The sequence below is a fragment of the Hydractinia symbiolongicarpus genome, chromosome 8 (genome assembly GCF_029227915.1).
Source record: "Hydractinia symbiolongicarpus strain clone_291-10 chromosome 8, HSymV2.1, whole genome shotgun sequence".
Taxonomy (NCBI): Eukaryota; Metazoa; Cnidaria; class Hydrozoa; order Anthoathecata; family Hydractiniidae; genus Hydractinia; species Hydractinia symbiolongicarpus.
The window spans coordinates 12,095,487-12,122,041 of record NC_079882.1 but is presented as its reverse complement, the minus strand read 5'-3'; the positions used below and the strand labels follow the sequence as shown (position 1 = coordinate 12,122,041).

At 32.7% G+C, this 26,555-nt stretch overlaps 2 protein-coding genes across 8 annotated transcripts in view; both read right to left on the bottom strand.

Moving 5' to 3' along the window:
• Positions 1 to 1,429: 1,429 nt before the first annotated feature.
• Positions 1,430 to 18,205, bottom strand: LOC130654035 (uncharacterized). Of its 7 annotated transcripts, none has more exons than XM_057456543.1 (10): positions 18,025 to 18,205; positions 10,809 to 10,923; positions 9,271 to 9,689; positions 6,186 to 6,984; positions 5,986 to 6,099; positions 5,805 to 5,894; positions 4,733 to 4,860; positions 4,336 to 4,450; positions 4,079 to 4,162; positions 1,430 to 3,998 (listed from the first exon to the last, which is right to left on the bottom strand). In XM_057456543.1, exons 2-10 carry the CDS (start codon positions 10,891 to 10,893, stop codon positions 3,703 to 3,705), a joined length of 2,130 nt encoding a protein of 709 aa, XP_057312526.1. In that variant the 5' UTR covers positions 10,894 to 10,923; positions 18,025 to 18,205; the 3' UTR covers positions 1,430 to 3,702. The 7 variants fall into 7 exon arrangements, with proteins under 7 accessions (XP_057312526.1, XP_057312524.1, XP_057312527.1 ...); XM_057456541.1 differs by lacking the exon at positions 18,025 to 18,205 and adding an exon at positions 15,201 to 15,448; XM_057456544.1 differs by lacking the exon at positions 18,025 to 18,205 and adding an exon at positions 13,575 to 13,945.
• A 153-nt stretch (positions 18,206 to 18,358) lies between these two features.
• Positions 18,359 to 26,555, bottom strand: part of LOC130654042 (gamma-secretase subunit Aph-1-like) — a 35,288-nt gene continuing 27,091 nt past the window's right edge. Inside the window, exons 2-7 of the mRNA XM_057456558.1 lie at positions 26,199 to 26,336; positions 25,628 to 25,771; positions 21,943 to 22,013; positions 19,940 to 20,062; positions 19,101 to 19,228; positions 18,359 to 18,759 (exon numbers count right to left, since the gene is read on the bottom strand). Coding sequence (XP_057312541.1) covers positions 18,607 to 18,759; positions 19,101 to 19,228; positions 19,940 to 20,062; positions 21,943 to 22,013; positions 25,628 to 25,771; positions 26,199 to 26,311 — 732 coding nt within the window. The 5' untranslated portion in view covers positions 26,312 to 26,336 and the 3' untranslated portion in view covers positions 18,359 to 18,606. The remainder of the gene's footprint in view (positions 18,760 to 19,100; positions 19,229 to 19,939; positions 20,063 to 21,942; positions 22,014 to 25,627; positions 25,772 to 26,198; positions 26,337 to 26,555) is intronic.

Sequence of the window (26,555 nt, the reverse complement as noted above, 5' to 3'; positions counted from 1 at the left end):
TATTGGCTAAAGCCGTAGAACAATAATTTTCGCTAGTGGATCCATGGTCATTCTCGATACTTCTTTTGCGAGAATTATGTTTCGCGATAGGCATGGGGTTTTGTTTAAAGGGTCCTGGAATAGCGTGTAAAATTGCAATAAAATGTCATTAAGTTTCTTTCGCAAAAGTCTACAAGTTTTTTATCGTTTTGAATTTAACCCATTTCAACAAAACACTTAAGGGTGTTATTTATTTTTGACATTATGCTTTGAGAGTATGATCGAATATTGACGTAGAAGATTATTCGGGATTGGAGATTTCATCGGTCATTAAAAGTACATTAAATCTTAAAATTTTCGGAAGGATAAAATTAGTCTGCTAGCCAAGGAGAAGGGTCATATCACGAGTGTCACAGGAATAGTTCTATAACCGTTCAAGAAGAGCCGGTACTAAATAGTCCAACACAGGATGATGGGTTTTTAAAACATTTTGTGCATTTCTCAGACCAGATTTTCTCACATCAAATAAAGCCTAAAAAAGGATGTAAATCGACATTTTTATGCTGATGTCAGCTTTTTTGTCTTGAAATTTTTTTAAAAAATAGCCGGTTTGATCTTCAAAAATTTCTATTTTTAAACATTTTGCCGTACACTTTGACGTTGCTTTGAGTATCCACATTAAATCTTGTGCTGCCAAGCCTGATTTGTCAACCGAATTCAAACTTCTTTTGCTGAAAATCACTCCTAGCAATTTTTTTGACTTATTATTCAAGAACTCAAAAGATTATAATCGGTTTTTCTAAGTCTACTAATTTTTCAATTTACCAGAGGAGTGCTTTTTCATCTGAGGAAGATTTTTGAAAGGGCTACCCTCGTTAAATCTGTCAAGATGTCCCAACGTTAATTACTCGCTGTGTTATTATTGAGATTTTGGAGTTAACTTAAGCAACTGTACTAAAATCAGCAAAATTTCTAAGCAACTGTAACAAATATTGAGCATGATACAAGCTACAAATTTATTTTTTGCAGTGCAGTTTTCAAAATGTACTTAATACTTAATTAGACAACAGCTTTTTTACCTCAGTTGACTAGATAATTATTTAGGCCATTAGGTAACAATGAAGATTTTCCATTTACTGTTAAGAAACATTTAAAAAACTTTTCTATTACGCATTTAGCAGCAAAGGATCAGGTTAAAAGTCGAGTTACTTATATTAAAAAAATACATGTATTTTATTTCAACAAAAGTAGTTTCTCTTACATAGGATCCGCATGATAAGTCTGTTAAGACTTATTGTCTAAAGTAGCAAGCATTTTAATTATTTCGTAGATCGCCATTTATAGTTTCTATTGGTTAAAACTGAGGCCGCAAGTTCAATGTTAGAAACAGTATTGTTACGTCTGATTTTAGCTGGAAATTCAATGCTCAGGTGAAAAAAAATGGACTAAATCTTTTATGAAGATTTTTTCGAATTATACTATACATACCCATTATACAAATGGAACGAAAAGACGTCATAAGATCTTAGCACGTAAGACCATGCATTTAAAATATTAAAAAGTACATTAAGGTGTGGATAAAACAAAGTGTACATAATATTATAGCATTACAATTTTTAAAATTAAAATAAAAAGTTGTTATTTACAAAGAAAAAAGAACAAAACAAAACTAGAAAGAGTACCGCAAATTTGACTCCTTGCACGAAGCAGAAGTAAAACAGAGTTTAGGACTCGTTGAAGCTCAGCAGTAAGCTAATAACTATGTTATAAGTGACATGGGTTTGGTGCATTAGTTACGCAAGGGCTATGATGCGTTTAAATGTGAAATAATTTTCATTTTAAACAAAATAGTTAGGGGCAAAGAGACTATTTTTAAGAAAGAATTTCAACTATTATAATTGAAGTTTAGAGAATTTAAGAACAAAGAAAGGCGGAAGATAACATCGAAATAAAATGCTAAATATATATCCTTGCTCAAAACTAAAAAAATGTGTTAAAAATTCTAATATACAAAATTATTAAAAAAATTCTACGTCAGCAACTCGAAGATACCACAGAATAAGATGATCACAAGACCTTCCGCTACATATTACAAGATAAGCCTCTGTAAGCGATATAGCGTCATTTTTTCGCCTTGTCAGGTTTGAGCTTTCGCGCGTTTTTTGAAATTAGAGCTGGCGGAATTTACAGAAATATAGATCGTCTGTGTTCCGTTTGCGATTAAGAAAGGTCTTCACTTTTCCGTATTAACAGGCAAAATCTCTAAACTCTTAAAAATACTACATAAAAATACTTTTTATAACTGACCTACATTGAAGCACAACACGATGTTTAAAAATCATTCAACTTATTTGTTTACAACAACCCCCTGAAAATTTACTAACTAGTGCTAGTTCATAATCCAATTGTAATATAGTCAGGGGGCGTTGCAAAACTGCTGAACGAATGTTTATAACATGTATATATAAGTTAATAAAAAATCTTTCAACATAATACACTAAAATGCTTAAAAACAAACTAAAAATTGCACAAAAATATTTCTTTAGATGATACTCTTCACAGGACAAAAATATTAAATAAGTTTTTAAAAGAAAAAAAATTCTGAAGCTTTTCAGCAAAAACTTTAGTTTCCCGCTAATTTTCAACCGGTTTGTTTCCCTTTCTCTAAGGACCGACATCTATAAGACAAGCAGTTTGCTTTTTTTCACGGAAGAAATCTTAAAGAAACTTCCACAGCGCAACCTCTCCAAATAGAACAAAAATGTCAAGTTTTACTTTGGGGTTCCACTTTTCTTATTATAAAAACTTTTTCATGGCTTCCCATATAATGGTACAAAATAGTTACTTATTTCTCATAACAAGTAAGACATTGGTCAAAAAATTATAACGAACTATATAATGCATAAATTAACATAATTACTTAACTATACCACTATAAAATATAGCCACGAACTTCCAACATGGCTGACACTAAACAGTGAGTAAATAAATAAATAAGTGAAAGGAATATATTCAACTTCTCTCTATAATAAAAATAAGTAAAAAATGGATTCTCGTAAAAACTTCTGAAGAAATAAACTAAAAATAATATACACAAAGCTGAACAATATTTTTTCTCAGCCTGATATTAGATATGAAGAAATTAATAAATATATTTTGGTTACTGGAATTGTTTTACTTTCGAAGAGCTTCGTAAGTATTAGTGGAATGAAACCAAAAAAAATTTTAATCAAAAATATGATTCGAATTGTAGCTAATCTTTCAAAATTGTTTTTTACCTAAAAAATAATTTAATAACAGGAATTTCGTAATTTCCGTACATGTTTTTTTATACTTTTTGTTTAAAATTGACATGTAGCCAATATTTTATATTAAGTCTTTTAGAATTCTTACATTCCTATTTCCGAATGTAAAAATACGCCACTCTGAAATTTATGACAAATAAAAAGCAAAAGTAAATGGGGAAAATTTTCATATATAGGAAAAAAAAGATAAAAATCTGAAAGCCAAATACATGTTAATTAAAAACAAGCAAACAAGATAATTTAAGCATGAAAGTCTTCAGATCTGTTTTTAATTACATGCATGAAACATTTCATTAAGACCAAGAAAGAAAGAAATAAATCCTAGTAACTAACATTTTAAGAATTATTTATAATATTAAAACGCTCAAAATTCATTTTTTTTTGTTTATAACTGATGCAAAAGCATGCAGGTTTAAATTTAAGACATCGAAGAAGATTCCGAATTTTTACTGTGACGGGTCAGCGGTCGGTGCAATCTTAAGTTATCAATTGAATGATGCCAATGCCAACAGGAGTGACAAAAGTATTTGAAACATTCTGAGGACCGACAAAAGAACGGCCCTGTATTGATATGGCATTGACTGCACATAGCATCCTCCAAGTAAGGATCTATCTGAACCTTCTTCGTGAACTTTGGTGACCTAATTTCAATGAAGGATGCTTGTACAGCTTTCATGAAACTGCGGTGATTGTTGAAAGTCACACGGCCGGACCCTGAACGATAAACATAATAAATGTTAGAAAAACAAATTTCGAGCTAGGTAAAAAAAACGTGAATAGATAAAAGACCTCACCTATTGGGTACTTGTGTTTGTCGGTATCAATGCCAGCATAAATAACACCATCAAACAAATCATTCATTATTTGACATAACGCCTCTAAAAAAATGTAAAACAGGATTTTAGTAATAAAAATATCATGGACACATCTTAACACTAGCACAAAATAGTAATCATGTCTTTCCTTGACTGCAAAAAATGATTGACAACTTGTCAATTAATCTGAACTCAATTAACGCTCTATTTCCTATCACACATGTCATTACACCTACCTGCATTTATCATACCATGCAATCCTCCCACAAATACAGTGCGGCTTGAATCCAGTCTCTGAGATGCAGTTCTTACGAAGTTGCTGTCAGACAACACCCATGGAATAACTTGAACCTGAAAAAACGACAAAATGGTATCAAAAATACAGTTTTAAAATGCGCGTGGATAGTCTGACATACCACCTCACGCAGATTTTCATAAATTTTATTTATTTGTTCCGATCTAGTTATACTTGTCCTTGACTTATTGAAGACAAATTAGACAAACATATGAATTGATATGTTGCAAAAATTGGGGAAAAATGACGTCAAATTAATAACAACAAGATGCAAAATACCACCCCATCTCCCACCCTAAAATGGGTTAAAAATACAAAAAAGTGCATCTATCATGTACCTCTTTGCATCTCATTCTTCGACTGGATATTTTGTAATACCAGTCTCCCCCGTTGGTGAAATCATGAGTACAATTAGCAAGTAAACCTTTCACGGATTTCTCAGATTCAAACAGAAGGTAAACATAACCTAAAAATATAAATCTCTATTTAACATGGTATGGCATTGTAAAAAATAGAGTTTTAAACAATACAATATGACTTAACATAACATTGCATCGGCGAAAGTGGGGTTTTTTAAACGATACAAAAGCTACACAAAAGACTCAGTAAAGCTTTACATTGTACCACATGTACTTGCCCACTCATTATTACTCATCTTAATAAGCCTGATAGTATGACCTGGAAACCTAATTTATTTTTAACCTGATGCAGAAAAGCACACTACGTAGCATGCTGGGCAATTAACAACACAATGCAAAGGTATGCAAGATTTTTTTTGCTTTCCCAAGCACACTCAACAGCACATGCATTCAAAACATTATTTTATCATAGAAATGGTTAATATTAACTTCCCCAGAGAAACGTTCAATTTAAATTAGATTCAAAGATGAACTGTTTTAAATTTGTACACTCAGTTTTTTTATGAGTTTAAGTTACAAAATTTCAAAAAAGGTGGAGTTTAAATATACCAATTAATACATATTTGAAGAGATAAAACTGTAATTACACTAGCAAATTTCTGTTCTTGCATGACATATCACACAAATTAAAAAAACTTAAGTTGCTAAGGAGTGACTTTTTTTTGACAGTTAGAAAAAGGTCTTTAAATTTTGTCGCCATAATGATACATATTATTGGACATCAAGACAAACATGACAACATTATGATACAATATCATGAAGGTATGCTCACCCCTGCATAAATGATTAAAATAGCATTCATTTCTACACAACACAATACCTTGCCTGTTCCAATTCAATCATTATCAAAATGTTGAGAATTTTAATTTCAAAGCAGGATGGTGTTACATCTCTTAAGGGATTATTTCTTAAAACACAAGTACTAATGCTTTCCAAGCATTTGGTTTTATAAAAAAAGATTTAAATGTTCAACTCTCCTTAATTACCATACCTTTAGGAGGGTGTCTACTATGTTTTCCATCCTTTCCTGGCCATTCGATATTTAATGCACCAAAAGGTCTGAAAGCCTGTTGTAATCCAGCTAAACAAAAAAAGTATGATAAACTTGGTGCAAAAATTCAACACAAACAACATTAAAATACATTTTTTGAATATTTTCACTATGTGGTTACCTTCTGTTATATCCCACGGTACTCCACCAAGAAACACTTTATTTGAGTAAATTGGATTCTTGTAAATTTTTGGAGGTAAATGACCACTCCAGGTATATGTTGGTTCATTAGCATCTATGAATTTCAAAAGAGAAAATATAGTTATTGATGAAAAAATAAGATTTTATGGCAAGGATTTAAATGTTAAAAAAGAAAATTACCCCGCTCTCTTCTCATATGATCATGACGTTCATCTCCATGGGTGAAATACTGTTTCATACCACTCCATCTTGGGTCTGCTAACATATCAACAATATTCATATCAGAAGCCAAGGTTTGCTCAGGCGATTCAAAACTCATAAAATTCTCATTGTTGTTCAAATCAGTATTGTGGGTGCTATTTGTTGCTGCTAAGGTCTGCCGAATACTTTCCTGCACAGCAAGCGTCCTTCGTTGTAATGTATCTTGAAGGGACATTTGACGAAACTGATTGGTAAAAGCTTTCTCACTATCTTTCATCGTCATTTCACGAGTAATCTGGTCACTGTTTTCAGTTTTACCATTTGGATAGGACATTGTGCTTTGAACATTTTGAACACTGTCTGTTAATTCCGGTGAAGGAGTTGAAAAAGCCAAATGCTGATGTTGTAAGAAGCCTTCACTACTGTTATCTTGAGAAAGATTCTTTTTGCATTCTTCAATTTGCATCTGTCTATCATATAAACGCTGCAACAGTGCCTGCTTCTTGTATGTGTCTAACAAAGCCAATTGTCGTTTATATTTCTCTACAAGTAAAGCTTGCTGTTTGTAATTCTCCAGTAAAACATTTTTGTTAGAAGCACTATCACTCATTGTTGGGGATAACGCAGGACTCTGGTTTGAGGACTTGAATGTTGGGTGTGTAGGAGACATGATGGAGTTATTGTTCCTGTCCACAAACTGCTTAATTCTGTTTGAGGAAATTCTGCTTATTTCTGGCGATGTTGGAGGTGTGAGCTCTAATGGTCGATTATGTTGTTGCTAAATAAAAAAGCGAAAAACAATGTACCTCGTTTGATGTTTTACATCTAACATCTCCATATACATGAAAAGCCGCAATTGGAACTTAAACCTGGCTGACCCTAAATATGGATATCAATAGACATAAAAAGTTGTAATGACGTAAAACTTGTTTTTCACTTCGAGATCTGTTCAAGTTTGACAGAACCTATATTTTTGTGAAATACATACTACATGATGGTAGTATTTATTATATAAAAACAATTTTAGATTTCAACAACTATATTACAACTAGTTTTCTAATATCACTGACAAGTGCTAGTGGTGCTACCAAAACTTAGAATATAAGTGGTCTTAAGAACCTTGCTTTTGTACACTCAATACTTTTAAAAAATACCAACATAAACACTCATAACATAAAATAATGACACGTAGATTAAAAATCTAAAGATAAAAAGATATTTTATTTTTACATATCCACTTTAGCATACCGGTTGATGTTGTTGCTTAATGCATGAACAACTTATAATAAATTTTAAAGCAATTATCTTTTATAATGCCAAGTAACAGTTCAATAACAAAAGCCATAAAAAGTTCAAAAAAATTAGGAATAGGGAATCAAAGTGGAGGAGATTTAATTTCTTTTAATCAATAGGTATTCAGTTATTCTCCTATTAGTTGCTATAGATATATAAATTTAATTATAATGTATCATAGTGCCTGTATTCTAATTATACATAGATAAAATAGTTTTCTGCAGTTATAAAGCACCCTATTGTGAAAGGAAAGTCAAGATAACAGACAGAAAACGCAGATCAACTTCTATACAAAGGTAAACAAAAAGCAAGAAAAAATATTGCCATTATGAACTTTGTAAATTTCCATTTTTTTCTTATATAAAAGGTGATTTGTCATTAACTTTTTATATGTGACATTTCCTAAAGGAAGCATAAATACTTCTGGCATTTTAAAAAACAAAGTCTAAAAATAAATCACATAAAATTAACTTTTTATTTTGTGTTTGGAAATATTAATATTATATATATTAGTAAATCTTGAATTATGCAATCTTTTTTTCTCTCTATTATGTACGTCATGATTCCAACCATTTTAAATATTTATAATACAAATCAATAAATTGATTTTTAGTCCTGAATTAAAACAGGGGCACCTTCACTTACAGTTAGCACTGTTGTGACACTATGTTTCACTGCACTTCCTGCATACATATAAAATGTATCTCAATTTTCTTCATAAGTGCACATAGTATACAAATTTAAAACCAACTCCTTGCTGTATATGTACACTTCTAACCCAGACTGCAATATCAATAGCATACATTTTTTTTAATGTATTTATTGACCAAGTGATTTTAGCATGATACTAGTATCAATTTTTTCATTGTCATTCATCTTATTTTACAAGTAGAACATATGCTACCTGATCTTGAAAAACCTAAATAATAATACTTTGTGATGAATTTTCTTTAAATTGTTAAACATTTTTTTATTGACAGTCAATGATTCAACAAATATAATATTAAACCTTTTTATAGAGCCTAAACATAACAACATCTGTAAAAAAATACCCTGGGAAATGCCCCTTAGACTAGTACTTAAAATCACACAAAATAGCTTTTTGACAAATATATATGTCCTAAAATTCGCCTAAAGGTCATTGATTTTTGCAACACATCCCTTTGCAAAGCAGAAACACCAAAAATTGAAGTAAATAAAAAGTTCTTACCCCTGGCAAATGCACCTTAAAGTTCATATCTTCTTAATTTAAATGTGAATGTTTTAAAATTCCAAGACAAAAACGCTGTATTTTTGTGTCTTTACCACAAGCTATCTTTTCTGGATTATACTTAAATTCGAATGTTTATGTTTTTGTAGATAGAAAATTAAATTAATCAGGTTTTGTGTATAGGGGGCAAGGCCAAAAAAGAAATATAGGCATGAATATTTCCTTCCAACGGTGTAAAAATAAAACAAATTATTTGTTGCATTCTATAAGAACATTCTATGCGACCTCTTAAACCATTTCTACACCTAAATACATTGTTTTATCTTCGTTTTGATTTTGCACTGTTATAACATTCCCACGGTGTATATATACTTTTCTGTTTGAGGGTGTGTAGGCATATTTTAATAAAAGCTGTTATTTTTCATTCTATGCTGTTGTCTATAGAAGTATTTTCAGTATATTCAGCAATCAGTCATGCAACCAAACATGAAAATAGGGTTGTCATGTCATAGGGTAATCTCCCACAGCCTAGCTAGATTTCAGCACAAATAAAGATCTTACCATTGATACTGGAGACATTTGTTTCGATGAGTAGCCACTGTCGCCATCAGAGACTATTGGACTTGGTGTTCTTGAACGGGGAGGAGTAGGACTCAGATATGTGGATGCACATGATGAAGTAACAGGTGTGATGTTTTTATCAAAGTATTGATCCTCCACATCCCTAACTCCATTTGGGAAAGTAAAATGTTCTTTTTGGTTTTTAAATGGATTTGGGGATGGAGTCATTTCATTTAACGTTACATTGGTTGTAAATTCTGGTATCAGTCCATGCTCAGTAGCACCAGTGTATCTGCTGTTTGAAAACAAATTTTGAGTCTGCCTTTGTCTAAACATGGAGTGATGTGCTGGTTGATTATACCTTTGTTTATGACATCCTCCATTATCGTAAAATTGGTTTGAATAAATGTAACTTGAATCTATAAGGAAAACAAAACCTTAAAAAAGAATCTATCCTTTTCCAATAAGAAACATTTCTGTGTAAGAATTAGTACTGAAGTTTTTGACAAAGAAGTAAGAAACACTCTCAGTACTGTGATATGTTTGAATAAAAAAGATCACCTTTAAGAAAGTTAAGAGTTTTTACAAGATTTTCTTCAACTGTTAAAAATAATTATACATTGTACACGACAATACTTTTACTGCATTAACTTTCAGTTTTTATATGAGCTAGCTTTTTGATCTTTTATGCACGCATTTGTTTCTGGAGAGTTCACCTTCAAGAGTAAAGCAAAGTGAGTTCTAAGATAAGAAACTCCGCCTGACGTTAAGGTTTATCTAGCTAAATAAAGATATCTTGCCCAGAAGGCAAGAAGCTGTAGTAACCTACCGATACGTTGCCACTGAAAAAAACACTCTTGTTTATTTCCAAGAAAAACCCTGTCTTAATCAGTCAGCCTTATAAATTTGGTCAAGGGTTCCTCGTCCCCAGGAACCCTTAACCCCCAAGCCGTTACACGGAAGGGGCCAACAATTTTGCTGCCATCAAATTAATCAAAAAGGGAAAATGCCCTGGGGACGAGGCTATAGTTAAGGCTCAGCATACATAAGCTGTGCTTTATTATAATTTCACCAAATAATTTGCACAGTTATTTTAAGAAAAGTAATAAAAAGAAAATATTGATTACTTTTTTAATTGCTGGATTATTTTATGGCTATGTATCCTGTGTCCACGGTTAAAGCAGATTCGCGTTTTTATCCCGAACAAGGATCGCGCGCCTTTGCCCCGTCTAAATGATTGTAAAGCCACGGCATTTGGAAGTTATTCCCTATTTTGTTTTCTTTAAGTTTATGCAGTATAGTTGTTCCAAGTAGACGTAATATGAAAAAGTCAACTTTTAAAGTCAACAACTAGCTCATCGATCGACTCCAAAACTTGGTATTTGCAGACGGTAATCGCCCGCGTTAGTGATCAGAAAATTTAGTTTAACATTTCAGCATGAGAGTCACTGAGTTTATCTTCTGCGCGTGCGCGCGACAGAAGTGGCCTTTCGGCTCTAACAGTTGGTGCGGCAACAAAACTTTAAAACGAGACTTACCTTTAAGAGAATCTGATCGTGTAGAATCAAACTGGTAGTTTTTGTGAAAAGCATGCTGCTGGCTTAGATTAAAATTCTGCGCCATTGCATTGACTTCACTTCTTGTTGAAGCGTACTAAAAAATGAAAACAATTTCATCTGTCATCTTTTCGCGTGTATCTTTTGCAAAAAAACATAACAACAGTCACATGTTTCATGTCTTAACGCAGCAAAAACAAGAAACATTTCATATGAGAAAACACTAAAAGGTATATTGTTACAAAAATCAATCAACAGAAAAAATAATACTTGCGTATCACACAGTTTACATCCGAATACTTGCGTATTCGGATGTAAACTTTATTTACCCCAATAATTGCTAAGAAAATGTTTCTCTAGCGATAAAGCAAAAACTTTTTTTATGTAGTGTTTTGTTTTTTCTTGCGTTCTTACATGACGTATGGTCCACTTCAAACTATTTTTACAATAAAAACAATCTTTTCAAGCATTTTAACGTTTTTTAAATTATAACAAACAATCTTGCCAGCCAGCTTACACTCATAAGAAGTAGCAAGCGAAAGTATAACAAAAAGTTGTATGATTAAAATGTTTCTGAAATGAAACGAAAAAATGTTAACAATAAAAAAAATATATACATATTTGGTGAAATTTACTTTTCAAGCTCTAAGATTTCTTGCTTTTTTCGACTTTCTACTTCTTTGTAAAGTTTTATAAACATACAATACATTCATCTTTTTAATATTTGTCATCTTCATCGTAACCCCGACACCACTACAATTATATTCACTTTATTGTCGGCAAAAGGACATCACTTTGACATTAAATGTGTTCTTTATACAACGAACTGTTAACATTCATTATATTCCCATCTCTAGTGTAGCTCAACCCTTATTGTGTTTAAAAAATTTAATCTCCTTGGTAATAATATAAAAGCCGACATTTATCTGCCTGCAAAAAGATAAATCAGTGAATCTTTCTTTATTACAATAACCAGTTCGTTATTTTTTCACTTTTATTGACAGTCAGACTCTAGTTTTATTAAGAATTTTTTAATGTTTTTGATATTATTTGAACTTAAACATACATGCGGTAAAATCATTTGTCTGTTTGCACAAGGGTATAAGTTAGCTTTTTCTAATCAAAAATCTGGAGTTTAATTAGAAATTCCCTTGCGTTCTGTATTTTTACAATCTTTCGCGTGGCAGTGTTAAAAACGTATTTGCCGAAAACATTTCTAGTCAAATGCTGACAGAGATTACAGCATTTAATTTTTTTCCATTAATAGTTGGCCTGCAACACTATTTTGTTTGTTGAACTTTTTAAAAACTGCGAAAGTGTAAGTCGACCCTAAAACTTATATTAAGAGACTCGAAGTATTTAACAACCACAGATGTTGTTGTTGCTTTTGTTATATTAATCCCCAGTAATATCTCCTTACGTGTGTTATTTTTAAGCAACGACTTTTATTTGAATAACGTAGAGTTTTGTTTTGACATACGACAGAAATATATTTCAATGTAATGACAGGCTTAACGCAAGAATGGTCACACGCAAGAGAAAATATTTTTTAAGCTGTTTGTGAATGTGCAAAGAAAACCTTGAAACTTTTAAGTATTCGTAATCCCTACCTTTTCATGCGAACACAACACAAACGTCTTTACAATTTCTTAGTCTTATCCGCAAAAAGATGAGTCAATGAGACATCAAGATTGCTCACGGTAAACTCTTACTCAAAACAGATAACTTCTCTTCACAAGAACACGAACCAATTAACATGCATTATAACTCCGGATTTTGTTTGAATGCTTTAACAAATTTTACTATCACCATAGAAACAAAAAGGAAGAAAAAGTGCGACGGTGTTAACTTTGACGTCGGCGGAAAGTAAAAGTATAAATTAAGATCGGAAAAAATTGCCGACAATCTTTTAAAGAGGTAAAAAATACACCATGAAGGGGAGGGGGTTCAAAAACGGATGATTTACAGTTATATTAGATATGCGTTTTTCAACGTATTATATAGCTTGAGCTTGTTGCAAGTAAAAAGAGAGAAGAGTGGACATTATAATTCTAATGTAAAAAATTATTGTGTAGCAAAATTTAGCAACCTCGTTTCTAGGGTTTTTTATCCATATTCGCTAAAACGGAGAAGTTGATTATGAAGGCAAGATGTCCTGAAAGATGAGGTTTTCAGATGTGTCGAAAAAAATTTTTTATTAAACGAATGCGAATACTTCTCTTACAATAAATCATCAAAAATGAAAATACAGAGTGATTCTGAAACGTTTTCTTCATGCCATTCATAGTTCATGTGAGATTGGAATACGTTTTGATGCGTTTAGAAAAGATACAAGATGTCCTGGGGACGAGGTTGCTTTTTTGTGTAAATTTTTCGGCTCACAATGACTTGTCAAAGGTTCCTAAATCCCTGGCGTGATTCATGCACAAAGAAAATTTCGTATAAAACATTGCAGGGGAGTGTCTCGATTTGCGAAAATTGATGCAAAAATATTCGCGAGTTTTTATTCTCGAACATCCCTCGAATTGTTTTCTCAGAGCGAATTATATATTATAGACTTTTTATAGGCTTACTATAGGCTTTAAGCGTAGTTAATAAGTAGTTCAACGTCATGTTGAATCGAAAAAAGAAAGACTGGAAGAAAAATAAAAGCACCAAATCGAGGCTACTATACCGCAAAAAAACTATACCGCAAAAAACATGAACTAAATCATTTTTAGAGAAACAATAAGATATTTTATGTCTTACTTATCTCCACTAGAAGATATCAACCCTTCTTTACTCTTGTACTGATTTGAAGAAATAATATCATTTTGTTGTTGTTGCAAGTTTAAATGTTCGTCCAAAAGCACGAATGATTTTGCAATTTTTTAGCTGACTTTACAAATTATGAAAGAAATATCATTAGCGACATACCTTTGCAATGACGCTTTACACAGGACCCCGTGTTCAACTAAAAGTCATTAATTTAATTCACATGATTACGCCAGCCTTTATTTTCTAAGCGTCATGATTATCATATCTACAGTGCTACACATTTCTTTACAACATTTATGCGTGAAACATATGTGACGCGTGTTCTACGACACTAGACCTTACAACAAAACACCCAAGAAAATTATCTCGCCTAAATCAATTATACCTAAATATACATATGTCGACTCTATCTTAAAATTGTACATTAAATAAGATTGACAATAAAATTAAGACTTAATTTTTTCCTAACTTTTCTGCATCGATTGATTCTAATGAGAATCGACGGTTGTTTATAAGGATCTTTCATGACCCACAAGATCCATAACAAATAAAATTGAACGAACGTAAAAGGGATAAAACCAACGTCTGAATAATGCGACTGCTTCGGTTGGCAAGGGGGAGGGATTACAACTACACAGGCTTTAATTGCCGCACTAATTATTACTCCGGTTAACCTGTAATTAAATTTCTGGTATAAATGTTGATTGTTCAGTCAAGCAAGAAAAATTCGGGTTATAATCCGGTTTTTCGCTACAGAAAAATAACAGATTGAGATTGCGGTATGTTACAAGCGTACAGTTTATACGTATTACTATGAAGTATAAACATTGTTGCCACCACAAAAAAGAAATGAAATGAATGTTTTTGCAGGATAGCGTGTTCTTATAACAGTGTTGAGCATTTCAAAATACCAATGTATCACTACCTCAAGAAAAACATAATTGACTGCTGAACGTCATATGAATTGAATGGGAATGTATTGACTGATCAGAAATGAACGATGTTTCAAAAAATTTAAAATGATTTTCATGTCAGTGTGAGGCTGATGAATTTACCTCATACCCAACTAAACTTTTTTTAGAACAATGTTCTAAAAGCGAGAAGACTGGGAATGGCGGAATAACAAGAGCAAAAAAAGAACGACGATGGAGAAAAATTGTTTAAGACAAAAGTTTTTAAAATCAATTAATGCTTTATGCGAGATTTATACTTACATTATACATAGCAAATATTTGTAAATGGACAAAAATATAAGAACAATTTCAGCCTTCAGATCGCAAAAATAAAAACAGCGCAGCGAAATCACACTGGAGAGAAAACTATTAAGTTCTTACGATGCTAAAGGGATTATATATTAAATGTGTAGGACTATCAAACTATACTTGTAAACTTCGCAACAAGCACTTGACAACAACTCGAGCTGTAGGCGTTCAAACATGTCGAGTAGATAAATATTTAGTTAATAGTTCGTTTCATGCGAAAAACAAATACGTCTGAAAAAAACACAGTACTGACAATAAAAAAAGAATTTTTAATAAAGACAAAATAAGTGGTATTTTTAGAAACAATTATATTATATCTGCTTTTTTCAGACGAACTATGCATGTTCGCACTTACCATGTTTAAAATGCCTTTACCACTTTGCTCCATGGTATAAACAATCCAGAATATAACCTGACATGTAAGAATTGTAAACTACTTCAAATATATATTTATTTCTTAAAAAACCCAGCGAAGGATTTACGAATTACCACATATCACCACTATGTTTTGACACATGACACGGAAATAGTTTGAACTCATATATACGTTAAAAACGAAACCGCTGCTTAAGAACCATAATCTTATTTTAAATAGCTTCCAATCCGGGGGTAGTGATCGCAAGTCAATATTACAAGATACAGTTCGTTACCAGCTTACTGAACGAATGAAGCAAATAATTACTTCGTTTTAAATCAATGAAAAAAAATCTAATGCCGCATTCTCGTCACCAAACCTGCTTGAGATAGATCTCGAGGTTTATCTTAAAGAGATTTGGGAACTAATTTGTTATCACCACCTAGTTACTAGGAATTCATTTTTAAATTGTTTTGGGGTTGCAAAACACAGGGAAAGTTAGGATGACCAGCAACTTCATTCTTAGGACACAATTCACTCTGAATATGTCACGCCTACTTTTTTAAAAAACAATCCATAAAAGACAGACTTTATTAACAAGTTTCTTAGAAATAGGAGACTGCTGCAATAAAAAATCTATTTTATTTAATGCATAATTTAATAAATTGTCTTTAAGAAAAAATTTAACGTCCTAAAAAATTTATTTCCAATAGCAGGGTTTAGGTCCAATTATAATTATTCCGACTTCCTTATGTTTTTTAGCAGGCCAGAATAAAAAAACAAATGTTCTGCACTCAATTTAAAAGTAAAGGATTTTTAAAGATAAAGTTGAAATGTTAAACCTTTTTAAAATATGCTCAAAATCAACCTCGTTTCCAGTGTCTTTTTTCGTTATTTGATATCCTCGCGCCACACTCGATATTAAAGATGCGAAAGAGACCATTGGAACAGGATTGTGTGGAAATAAATAAATGCTAATGTATCTTTCCCAAATTTTAATGCACCACTAAAACATGGACGGTTGTATCATAATAGTGCTGACTCGGCGAATATTTAAAATTACAGCATAAATAAAAGAAGGGGATTTAATGTTAAAATACTGAATTAATCAAGCCAAGGTAGAGTGAACTTTTTAAATTATATCAAGTGCTTCTATGACGTAAGAAGTAACGAAAAGAAGCCTGGTACCTAAGCATCTACAATTTTGAAAACAAATATTATGTTGGAAAATATTATAGTACATTCGTATATTAAAAGGTCTGGTAATGAGGTTGAGTTACACGAGTTTCACGATGAAACGCGATACGTTTTACCTCCGGTGGATAAAAGCTGATTGAAGGAGCGGAAAGCATATGGGCATGGATGGTAATATCGCAAGTTGTTATCAAAACACGTCTCTTCTTCCAAAAGAATGTCATAAAAAACGTGTTAAAGAGGATAGTAAAACACCATCTGGACGAATACAGAAATTCAAGTTATGAAGGTTCTTAACGTCATAGAACGAAAAGAAGAATCACGAATAAGATGGTTTGTTATTGTGTACATCTACCTTTGTGTGCATAGTCGCACTAAGAAACAAAAAGCGTGTCGTGTGTAATGCTAATGTCAACAAAACAAGAACTTTTTCTTTCCTTAAGCATGTTTACTTTCATAATAAAAAAAGAGAAAATGAAATCGAAAGAAAAGTAAAATTTTCTTTACTTGAATTAAAAATTAACTATCACAAAATTTTTTTTCTTACATCATTACAAAAATGAGTAAATTTATGTGCACTGTGCCAGCTTGGTTTGTATGGTCGAAAAATGAACAACAAGAGCTTAATTGTTCTTAATTTTAATACATATTTTAATTCTAAAACATATTTTAATGGAATTCCTACAATGTGATTGCGGTTTAAAAGAACAGTGGTTCATAATATCGCATGCTAGCTTTGCACGCATTGTTCCTCTTGCATGGCCAATAGAAAACACGTCTGACCGTTTTTATTGCAATGACGTCATATTTCTAAAATAACGTGGTCGTTTAAATACACCTCTACCTCATGCGTCTACAAAACAACTGCGCTGTTTTATAAATCACTAGGTTGTCCGCTTATGGGAAAAAGAACGTGTGCACAGTCTTGGTGTTTATCTCCCCCCTTCTCCGGAACGGGACGACACATACGCACCCACGTCATTTTTCCTCAACGATGACGAAATGAATTTCAAAACTTTAGAAACACTCGTCCAGGGTGCATATCCTGCAAACGTTTCTATTTTAAGAAAAGGGTTTCATCATTTCCTACAACCTTTCATTTTTTCTTTCATTTCCACTGTACGTGGAACAATTACGTAAAAGTTTCTTAATGAAAACAAGTTGTTTCTCTTTCAATTTACAGTGGTGTTGGGATGGTAAAATTTTTAACTTTTAGTAACTTTTAGTGCTCAGCTTTGTACTTTAGCAACTATAAAAAATTAAAAAAGACATTGTTATTAAAAAAAAAGTGTAAAATTTTACTCAACTTGACTTGCCTTACCGGTGTTAATAAAATTCTTATCACAAACAACTTTTAGTAATGAAATTATCCACAAAAAAAAGCAACTTTAAGTGCTAGAGTAAACTTAAGTTGCTTTCTAAAAGAAAGTTCATTTTATATGACAAACTTATGGACTAGTCTAAGTAAGTGCAACCCATGACAAACAATAAACGTGGTTACACTTCTCCTAAAATCGTGTATTACAATATTAGAACAACTTTGTTCTAATATTGTAATACACGTATATACCAAAAAAATAAAGTATAAAATCAAAAGCATAAATTACAGAGAAAATTGAAACTGACTTACCTTTGAATGTTTCTTTCAGTGAAATACTTGAAAACTCTTACATCCCATATCAAGTGTGTTTAATATAAAATCTTTTTCGTAAGTGAAAAATAGTTAACAAAACAACTCACAGAAGAGTTGAACAGTAGGATCGTTAACCTAAACGTTATAATATCTTCATAATTGCACGTCAAAATTTTTTTGTCTTACAAAACGAGGAAGTTTACTAGCCAAACAAATTGAATTTATATTACAACCTAGAACAGACAGAAGTGGACATTTTATAAATATAATCATAGTTTTAATGCGAATATTAAAAAGCGTGGTTTCCACTACGGTTTAAAACAAAACCTGGTTTTTATATGCACATTTTTTTTCATTATAACACAAATGTATACAAAAAAAATTATATAACGTTTTAAAATTTAGGTGCATGTCTTGCGATCAAATTCTTGTTTTGAATAACATATCTCAAGAATTATTGAAGCGAACAAAAGTCTGACCCCAGTGACGTCAATAAAACACAATTGTTGCCATTATTGGACTCGATTAGTTTCCCATTTAATCATCAAGGGTTATTTTAGGATTTTCGGTTTACGGCGTTTAAGTTTCAGGCGAGGTCTGTCTTTTAACTGATCGTTTTAAGTTTTCGAAGGAGCCACCGACAGAGTAAAAACTCCACACTGCCATGATTACGACAAGAGCGTACCCCACCGTTAGTGCGGGCCAGTATACTTGTTCCTTGTTTAATAAAGTCTAAAAAACAAAAATGTTATCTAAAATACGTAAAAAAATAATTGTAAGCAAGAAAAAATTGACCAAAATGAAGCTTGATAAAGAACAATCAAAAACTTTGCTATGACGCAGAAAAAAAATTAGCTGCGTCACCAAAACATTTATTTCTACGGAAGCGGATAGCGTCTTCAAGATTTTTTCGTTCTGCAAAGTACGCAGTTTGCACAGGAAGTCGACGCATGCGTATTTCCCTAGCAGATTTTAGGTTGAGACGATAACGTCATAGTACAATTTATCATACAAATGAATAATGCAGGAAATAGAAGCGACTAGTTAGTATGCAAGAAAACAGTCATACTTACCAATCCAGACACAAGTAAATGAGAGAAAAACACTGCTGCAACATTTATCCACTTTTTGTAGTCCAGACCTTCAAAAAAGATGATACCCCAAAACGTATGAAGTAGTACCATGCAGTTAGTAAGGAAAGCTGAAAAACAAAACAGAAAGTGACTCAGTAAGGCTTTAGGACCAGGGGATACGCGCTCCGATTCAGTAACTAAGCGAAGCGCTAATATTATTTCTTGAACAGATCCTGTTTAAAACAGGAACAAAAAATTATCATTGTTTCGCGTGGTGGTTACAGCAACAATGAGAGAAGATGCAAACTTGACCAATATTGAAACGTTTTTTTAACGACCGAAACAGGATAAAAACACATTCCTATTGATACATACACGTGTTCTCTAAATTCTCTTTGTGGCCGCCTGATTAGAACGAGCTGTAATACACACGTGAGCTAAAAGGTTTATTTCATAACTTCGTGCAATGTCGAGGCTGCTCATTGTAGAAGTAACCAAAGGAATGCGATAAATTGTCATTTTTAGGCGGAATTTTTAGACCAAAGTTTTAACAATCAGTTTCGCTTTTTTTGCACTGGAAAATAGAAAGAATCCGTGTTTTTTTTTATCGCACTCCAAAAGTACAGTATTAAACCGAAACTGACAAAAGGAAACATACAGGATTTTCCCGCTAATTGAAATTACTTTCACTGTTCTCAATTCTACACCAAACGCTTTCATCAAATAGAAAAGCCCTATTCACACGACAAAAAATTGAACAGCTAGACAAATGGCTTTAAACTAGAACAATTACTAGAAAATTTATACTTAATTAAATTTCTGGTAAATTGTTTTATTACCTGATATTATGACAAAGTTTCCATTATCGCCATATAAGCCGACTGTTCCTGGTCCAGTGATGTCAGCCAGTATATTCACCATGGCAAATAAACCACTCATAACACCGAAACCGAGTCCGGATACTAAAAATGTAACAACAAAATACATCTTTTTTCATGTACATGATAAAATCACACTTTTGTGTATAAGAATAAAAGCCATAAAAAGGTCAAAAAAATAGACGCGCGGAATATTTTCGACAAAGGTGACAGCATCCAAAACAAGGTTGCTGTGTAATCCAAATTATAAATGAAATCGTTTATTAGACCAAAAAAAGCAAAATTTAAGTAAATTCAAAGCTGATAAAATTAGTGTCATACAATGTGCATTGCAGATTGACATAAAACCACAATCGTCTGTATCTACTTGAGCAAGGACTCTATGACTATTAAATAGATTTTTTTGCGCTTATTGAGACTGTGAAGACATTTGTGGTTAGATGTTTCCCATGTAAGGCTCAAAAATATTATTTTAGTGCTAAGAAAATTATTTCTCCTGTCTTAAAAGAGTTACACAAGGATTCAATTCGAATAATTTGTAAACTAAAGTGTAACATTCTACAGATCAGAAACTAGAACAAGTAGCATTCTACGGACCGGAAATCAGAATAAACAGCATTCAAAATCTTCATATACAGAACTTACGCGATAAAAACACTGATATCGTTAATTATATTGTATTTTCCAGGAAAGAATTAATTAATTTAACATTTAACCATGATGAAAATTTACACAGGATAACGCAACTGAATCTCAATTCTTTGCTATTTCTAATTCGCCTGTGATTATTTGATTATTTGATTTTTGAAATGAAAATTTTAATGGAAAACTAAATTACACTATTACAAATTAAATTCTAACATTGTGACTAAATGCTGCCCTTATGGAAAGTTCTAATATTTAATAAAAAACATAAGATGTACAAAGTAGCTACTTTTATCATATCTTTTTTAACTATAGGCATTCAGACGCATTGCTTTTTTGCAGAATTTAATTTGGCGAACTCCTGAAACACCCGCAAAATGTTCTAACAATATAGATCAAATTCACTTGTTGCATTACGGATTTACTATCCGTTAAATAGTAAAAACAATATAATTTGACATTTCCATGCCAGGATTTCGGTGCTAAGATTTATAAATAATTATTTTTTTTAATAATAAAGTGAATAAAACATTTCATCTGTGCAGGAAGTAAATGTTTGTTGTCATATATTCTGGTCTGCAAAATGCAATAAAACCAATTAATTAGCCTTAAAACCACATGAATCGATCTCATGCATGTTACTTCATTCTGGAAGAATAGCTCAAGATGGTAACAAAATCGTTTGTCTGTGTCACCTATATATGTTAGATTACCGTTTACTGGTTCAACTAGGTTTGATAAACCTCTTGATTTCTTTAAATAAATTTAATTGTTCTGTTTTATTTCATTATTTAGTTTCCTCAAATAATCAAACAAATAAATTCAATAATAAAAATAAAAACAAAATAAAGTGAGGGAAGCACAGGAAGGACTCAGTCGACAAAACAGTGTAATTTTAATTGGTGACTTTTTTAAAACATTTATCAATTAAACTTTCTGCAAAAGTTTTAGGTTGTGGTGCAAAATTAACTGATTTGTTTAAATATTTTATCTCTTATTTTTATTTACATTATGTATGTTTAACATCTATTTTTTTTAAAAATTCACTTTATTTCACTAGAAACTGCCAAACTAAAATAATTTTAACTCCTGTTTTAATACTAATATGTCTGGACAGAACACCTGACTGCGTTGAAAAAATGCAACTTTTGGAAGATAAAATACAAATAAACATGCTCATATGTAAAATTTTCTTCAATTCACAAGTAAAACAGACTAAATGGCTTATTGCCTTTCTTTTCAATAACATAAAAATCACATTTTCCATATGTTTTTACATATCCTCCTTATGAATGGAAACAAACAAGATTTATTTTTACCATAATGAAATCTAAGTTTCCTCAGTGGTGAGTGTGAATTTGTCATTGTTATTAATCCTTCTTCGGCACGCCTAAAAAAAAAAAAAAAACACAAAATTACATACATACTTAAATTTAATTTTTTGTTGTCCAAACTTCGAAAACTTTATGGCAAAATTGATGCTGGATAAAAAATGCTGCTTATAAGCTTATAAACTCACAATTACAATATTCTGCATCTACAAAATCATCTTTTTTTATTTAAGTTATATTTAGGGCATTTTATAATAAGCACTTTACAATAAAATAATCCAAGGACATGCATTTTTTTTATTATTATGATAAATCAATAATAATCATCATTCTTGGCTTAACGTCCGTTTTCCATGCTAGCATGGGTTGGACGGGGTATATTAATGACCCTCTTCCAATCTGATCTAGACTGTGTTAGATTTAAACTCACCTTTCTCTGTATCAAGTCTATCCTTATAACCTCCTGCCAAGTCTTTCTCGGTCTGCCTCTGGGCTTTTGCCCCAGGAACTATCAAGTCTCTACACTTTCTTACCCAATTATCCCCTCCATTCTTTCCAAGTGCCCCAGCCAATTCAATCTTCTTATCTGGATAACATCTCTAATTCTACGGATACTTAGCCTGCTTCTTAGCTCATCTGAACTCTTTCTGTCTCAGACTGGCGTTACACATTCACCTAACCATTCTCATATCATTCCTTTTTAAATGGTCAAGATTTTCCTGCTTCACTGCCCATGTCTCACTAGCGTACAACATAACACTTCTTACACAGGCCTCATACATCCTACCTTTTAACTCAATTGACAAGACTCTGCTAGTCAACAAAGGAAGTAACTTTCTGAACTTTTTCCAAGCAGAACCTATATCCTGCAAGTACACTTCTTTCAACACCCCCTTCACTGCCCAACATATCACCTAAGTAACAGAAGCTCTCAACTATCTCTAACGAGCCACTGTTGTACATCATGGAAGCTGGAAATACTTCATTCTCTATAATCTCACCTTTGCAACGCTTGCATACAAACTGAATGTCAGCTCTTATGTACCCAATGCTTGCAAGTCTGACAAAAAATTGAGTTACTATCAACCCTCTCGACTCTGCTATGAGAACCAAATCATCTGCATACAATAACTCCCATGGACAACCTGTTCTGAACTCCATCGACAGCGCTTCTAAGACAAAACAAAGGACTAAGTACAGAACCCTGATGTACACCAACATTTACACTAGATTCATCACTAAGTGAATCGTTAATCCTGACAGGACTTCTAGCATTGCTGTACAAAGACTGTACCATCGTAACTAGCCACTCATCAACACCTAATTTTCTCATAGCACACCAAATAACTTTACGTGGCACTCTATCAAGAGCTTTCTCTAAATCTACAAAGGCAAAACAGAGATTCTTTCTCTTTCCTAAATACTTTTCCTGAAGCTTTCTGAGTAAAAATATTGCATCTGTAGTGCCACACCATGGAACAAAACCAAATTGCATCTTATCTACATCAATTCTTTCTCTAAGTAACTTATCAATCACTCTTTCAATAACTTTCATTACTTGATCAACTAACTTCAAACCTCTATAGTTACCTCTTTCTAATGCATCACCCTTGCCCTTGAAACAATTCACTATTACACTCGACTGCCACTCACTCGGAATAGCACCATCCTTTATAATCTGATTAGCAAGACTTGTAATAAGCTCAACTATAAGCTCAAATATATACAGGTGCTTTTACCATCTCTGCAACAATACCCGACACTCCTGCAGCCTTGCCAATCTTCAATTTCCTAATAGCGTCCACTACCAATCCTGTCTTGATCTGCATGGCTGGCCCTTCTACAACATCATCATCAGACAAATTATCTTCATCCCAATCAAACTCAGTGTTAAGCAACCTCTGATAATAATTCTTCCAAGCTACCCTTTTCTCCTCCTCTGTGCTAGCCAAAACACCTTCATCATTACGTATACACTTCTCACCTAAAAATCTTGCACTGATCTTCCCTTCTTAACACACCTGCAAATCTGTTTCTCTCTGTTTCTAATTTTGCCTTATATACTGCTGTACGAGCACAACGCTTAGCTTCTGAGTAAATATTTTTACTACCACCTGACTTCCACTCTTTCCAAAGTTTCCTCTTTTCCTGTATACACTGGTCAACCTCATTATTCCACCACCAGGTCTGTCAATGTCTAGCTGGTCCTTTCGTCCACCCACAGGTATCATCAGAAGCTTCTAGAAGACAATTCTTCAAAGTAGTCCAAGTACTTTTAACATTGTCACTACGACATTGACCATTGTGGGCTAACTGCTGAACTTTATTAACTAAATTGTCTTGCTACAATCTCTTGCTTCAGCTTCCAGACTTTACAACGGGCCTGTACTTTCCCTTGGCTTCTTTAACACTCTTCAAGATAATATCACAAACCGGCAACCTATGCTGGGAAACACACTCTTCCCCCGATATAACTTTCACGTTCTTAACCACTTTCTTGTCTGACTTTCTAACCAGGAAGTAATCTATCTGTGTCTTAGAAACACCTGACTCATATGTTATCAGCCTACTCTGTCTCTTACTGAATGATGTGTTGCAAACCACCATGTCCGTTGCCATTCCAAGCTCAAGTAATCTCTCCCCTTCCTTATTTCTGCTCTGAAATCCATAGCCTCCATGCACACCTCTATAACCTTCAGATGACTTCCCAACATGACCATTAAAGTCGCTGCCCACCATGACAAGTTCAGTGTCTCCAAACTTTGATGTGACTGCTATTAACTCATCATAAAACTTATCTTTATCTTCCTCACTTAGTTCACACTGTGGACCATAAACTGACAGAAAAGTGACAATCCTATTACCTATCAAAAACTTTATCACTATAATACAACTATTAACACGCATAACATCTATTACTTTTTCTACCCACTTCTCTGCAACGAATATGTCAACTCCTTCAGATCCATCACTATTACCAATCCAAAAAAGCTTATACCTTGCCCTCCTACCATCCACAAATCCCACTGAAGCTCCTCTTCACCTGACTTCCTGAACACAACAAATATCAACAGATCTACGTTTTAACATTTCAACTACTTCACCTGCTCTACCTCTCAGAGTACCAACATTTACACTAGCCATCCTCAACCTAGTATTATCTACCTTGTGATGTGATAGCTGGGTAACGGTCTGACGATACACCTGACATCTGTCCTACCGTGCGCGACACCTTCACTCCTTAGAGTTCCAGTCCTGTTATGGCAGTTTGTCTGATCAACTGTTCTTATGGCCATTATTAAAGAGTTTTAGCATTGTTTTACAGCTGGATGCCCTTCCTAGCGCCAACTGTTCACAGACAGGACTGGGTGTATAGTGACACCATCATGTGGCATTTCATGGGACTTTCACAATACCTTTAAACTAAAGTATGGTGGAGGACGTTCAACTCCTCTCTTGTCTCTTATAGAGACCCTTCACCCTGTCTCATAATATGCTACAGAGATTATAACAAAAAATTAAGAGGTGGGGAAAGGGAGCTAAAATACCTTGCACACCCCAACAAATTAAAGTTAACCACCTCCATGTCATAAATCTGCAATTTGCAACTAAACAGAGGCTAATTATCTTGGCTTAAAATTATCACTTTAATAACAACGCAACAAGCAAATACCGTAATAATGCCCAACACGCATATCTGAACAATTCTTGGAATAACACAGAAAAGAATAAGCTAAATGCTAGATTTTTCTTCAAGGGTGTTACAATCGTCCACCATATTGATGCTGTTAGTAATGATAGCAACCAAAAGAATGCACTGTAATTAAAAAAAAATAACAGTATGTAGATTTAAAGTAATGGATTTGCCTATATTTAGTAACCTTAAATAAGTTTTTATACTAAATTTATAGAAGAAAGATAAATATAAATTCTAACACTATATCCTTTTCAAATGCAGTCAAAGAGACTTTTATTGACTCTGATTTTGTTTTTCTTTTTCGTATACTTAAAACCAGAAAACAAATTAAGAATGCTACAATTTTTTAGAAACAAATTCCAGATACATTCGCATCTTTTTTAGATACATGTTTTTTTCAATTTCAGGCAAGATCATTGTTTTTGGAAAATTGCAGGATCTAACTATACCTTAACTAACATTTTTTTTACATTATTCTTCATTTTGATTAGAATCCAGTTTTCAGTGTATAAATAGGTATAGCAAAAAGTTAATGTAAGATACAAACCTGCTGATGAGAACTATAACTTGCTGTGCATCTGGAGCAACTGTTATGGCAAACATTGAGAATGCTGGTCCAAATGCAATAAAGGAACATCCAAAAAATGAAAGCAATGTCATCTTATATAGTGTTTTATAAAATTCTATAAGATATACATATATATAACAATTACCTATCATGAGATAGTCCTTAGGATGACATACACCAAACTGTACAGTTAACCCTGGATTTGTGTTGATTTCGTGTTATATATGATACTATACATTCGTTTCGGGTTCAATATGTATGTTACGTGCATGTTTTATTGTTATTTTATGGTGTATTGCGTAATTAACTTGTGTTTTATGTTTGTGTCTAAGTGTG

Bases quoted from the DNA above. Each gene is read 5' to 3' on its own strand.
- LOC130654035 (XM_057456541.1), bottom strand. From the start codon at position 15,233: ATGGAGCAAAGTGGTAAAGGCATTTTAAACATG. The intron at 6,100-6,185 runs GTAATTTTCTTT...TGAAATTCATAG, and splicing joins TCATATGAGAAGAGAGCGGG to ATGCTAATGAACCAACATAT. The intron at 4,163-4,335 runs GTAGGTGTAATG...ACATTTTTTTAG, and splicing joins GCATGGTATGATAAATGCAG to AGGCGTTATGTCAAATAATG.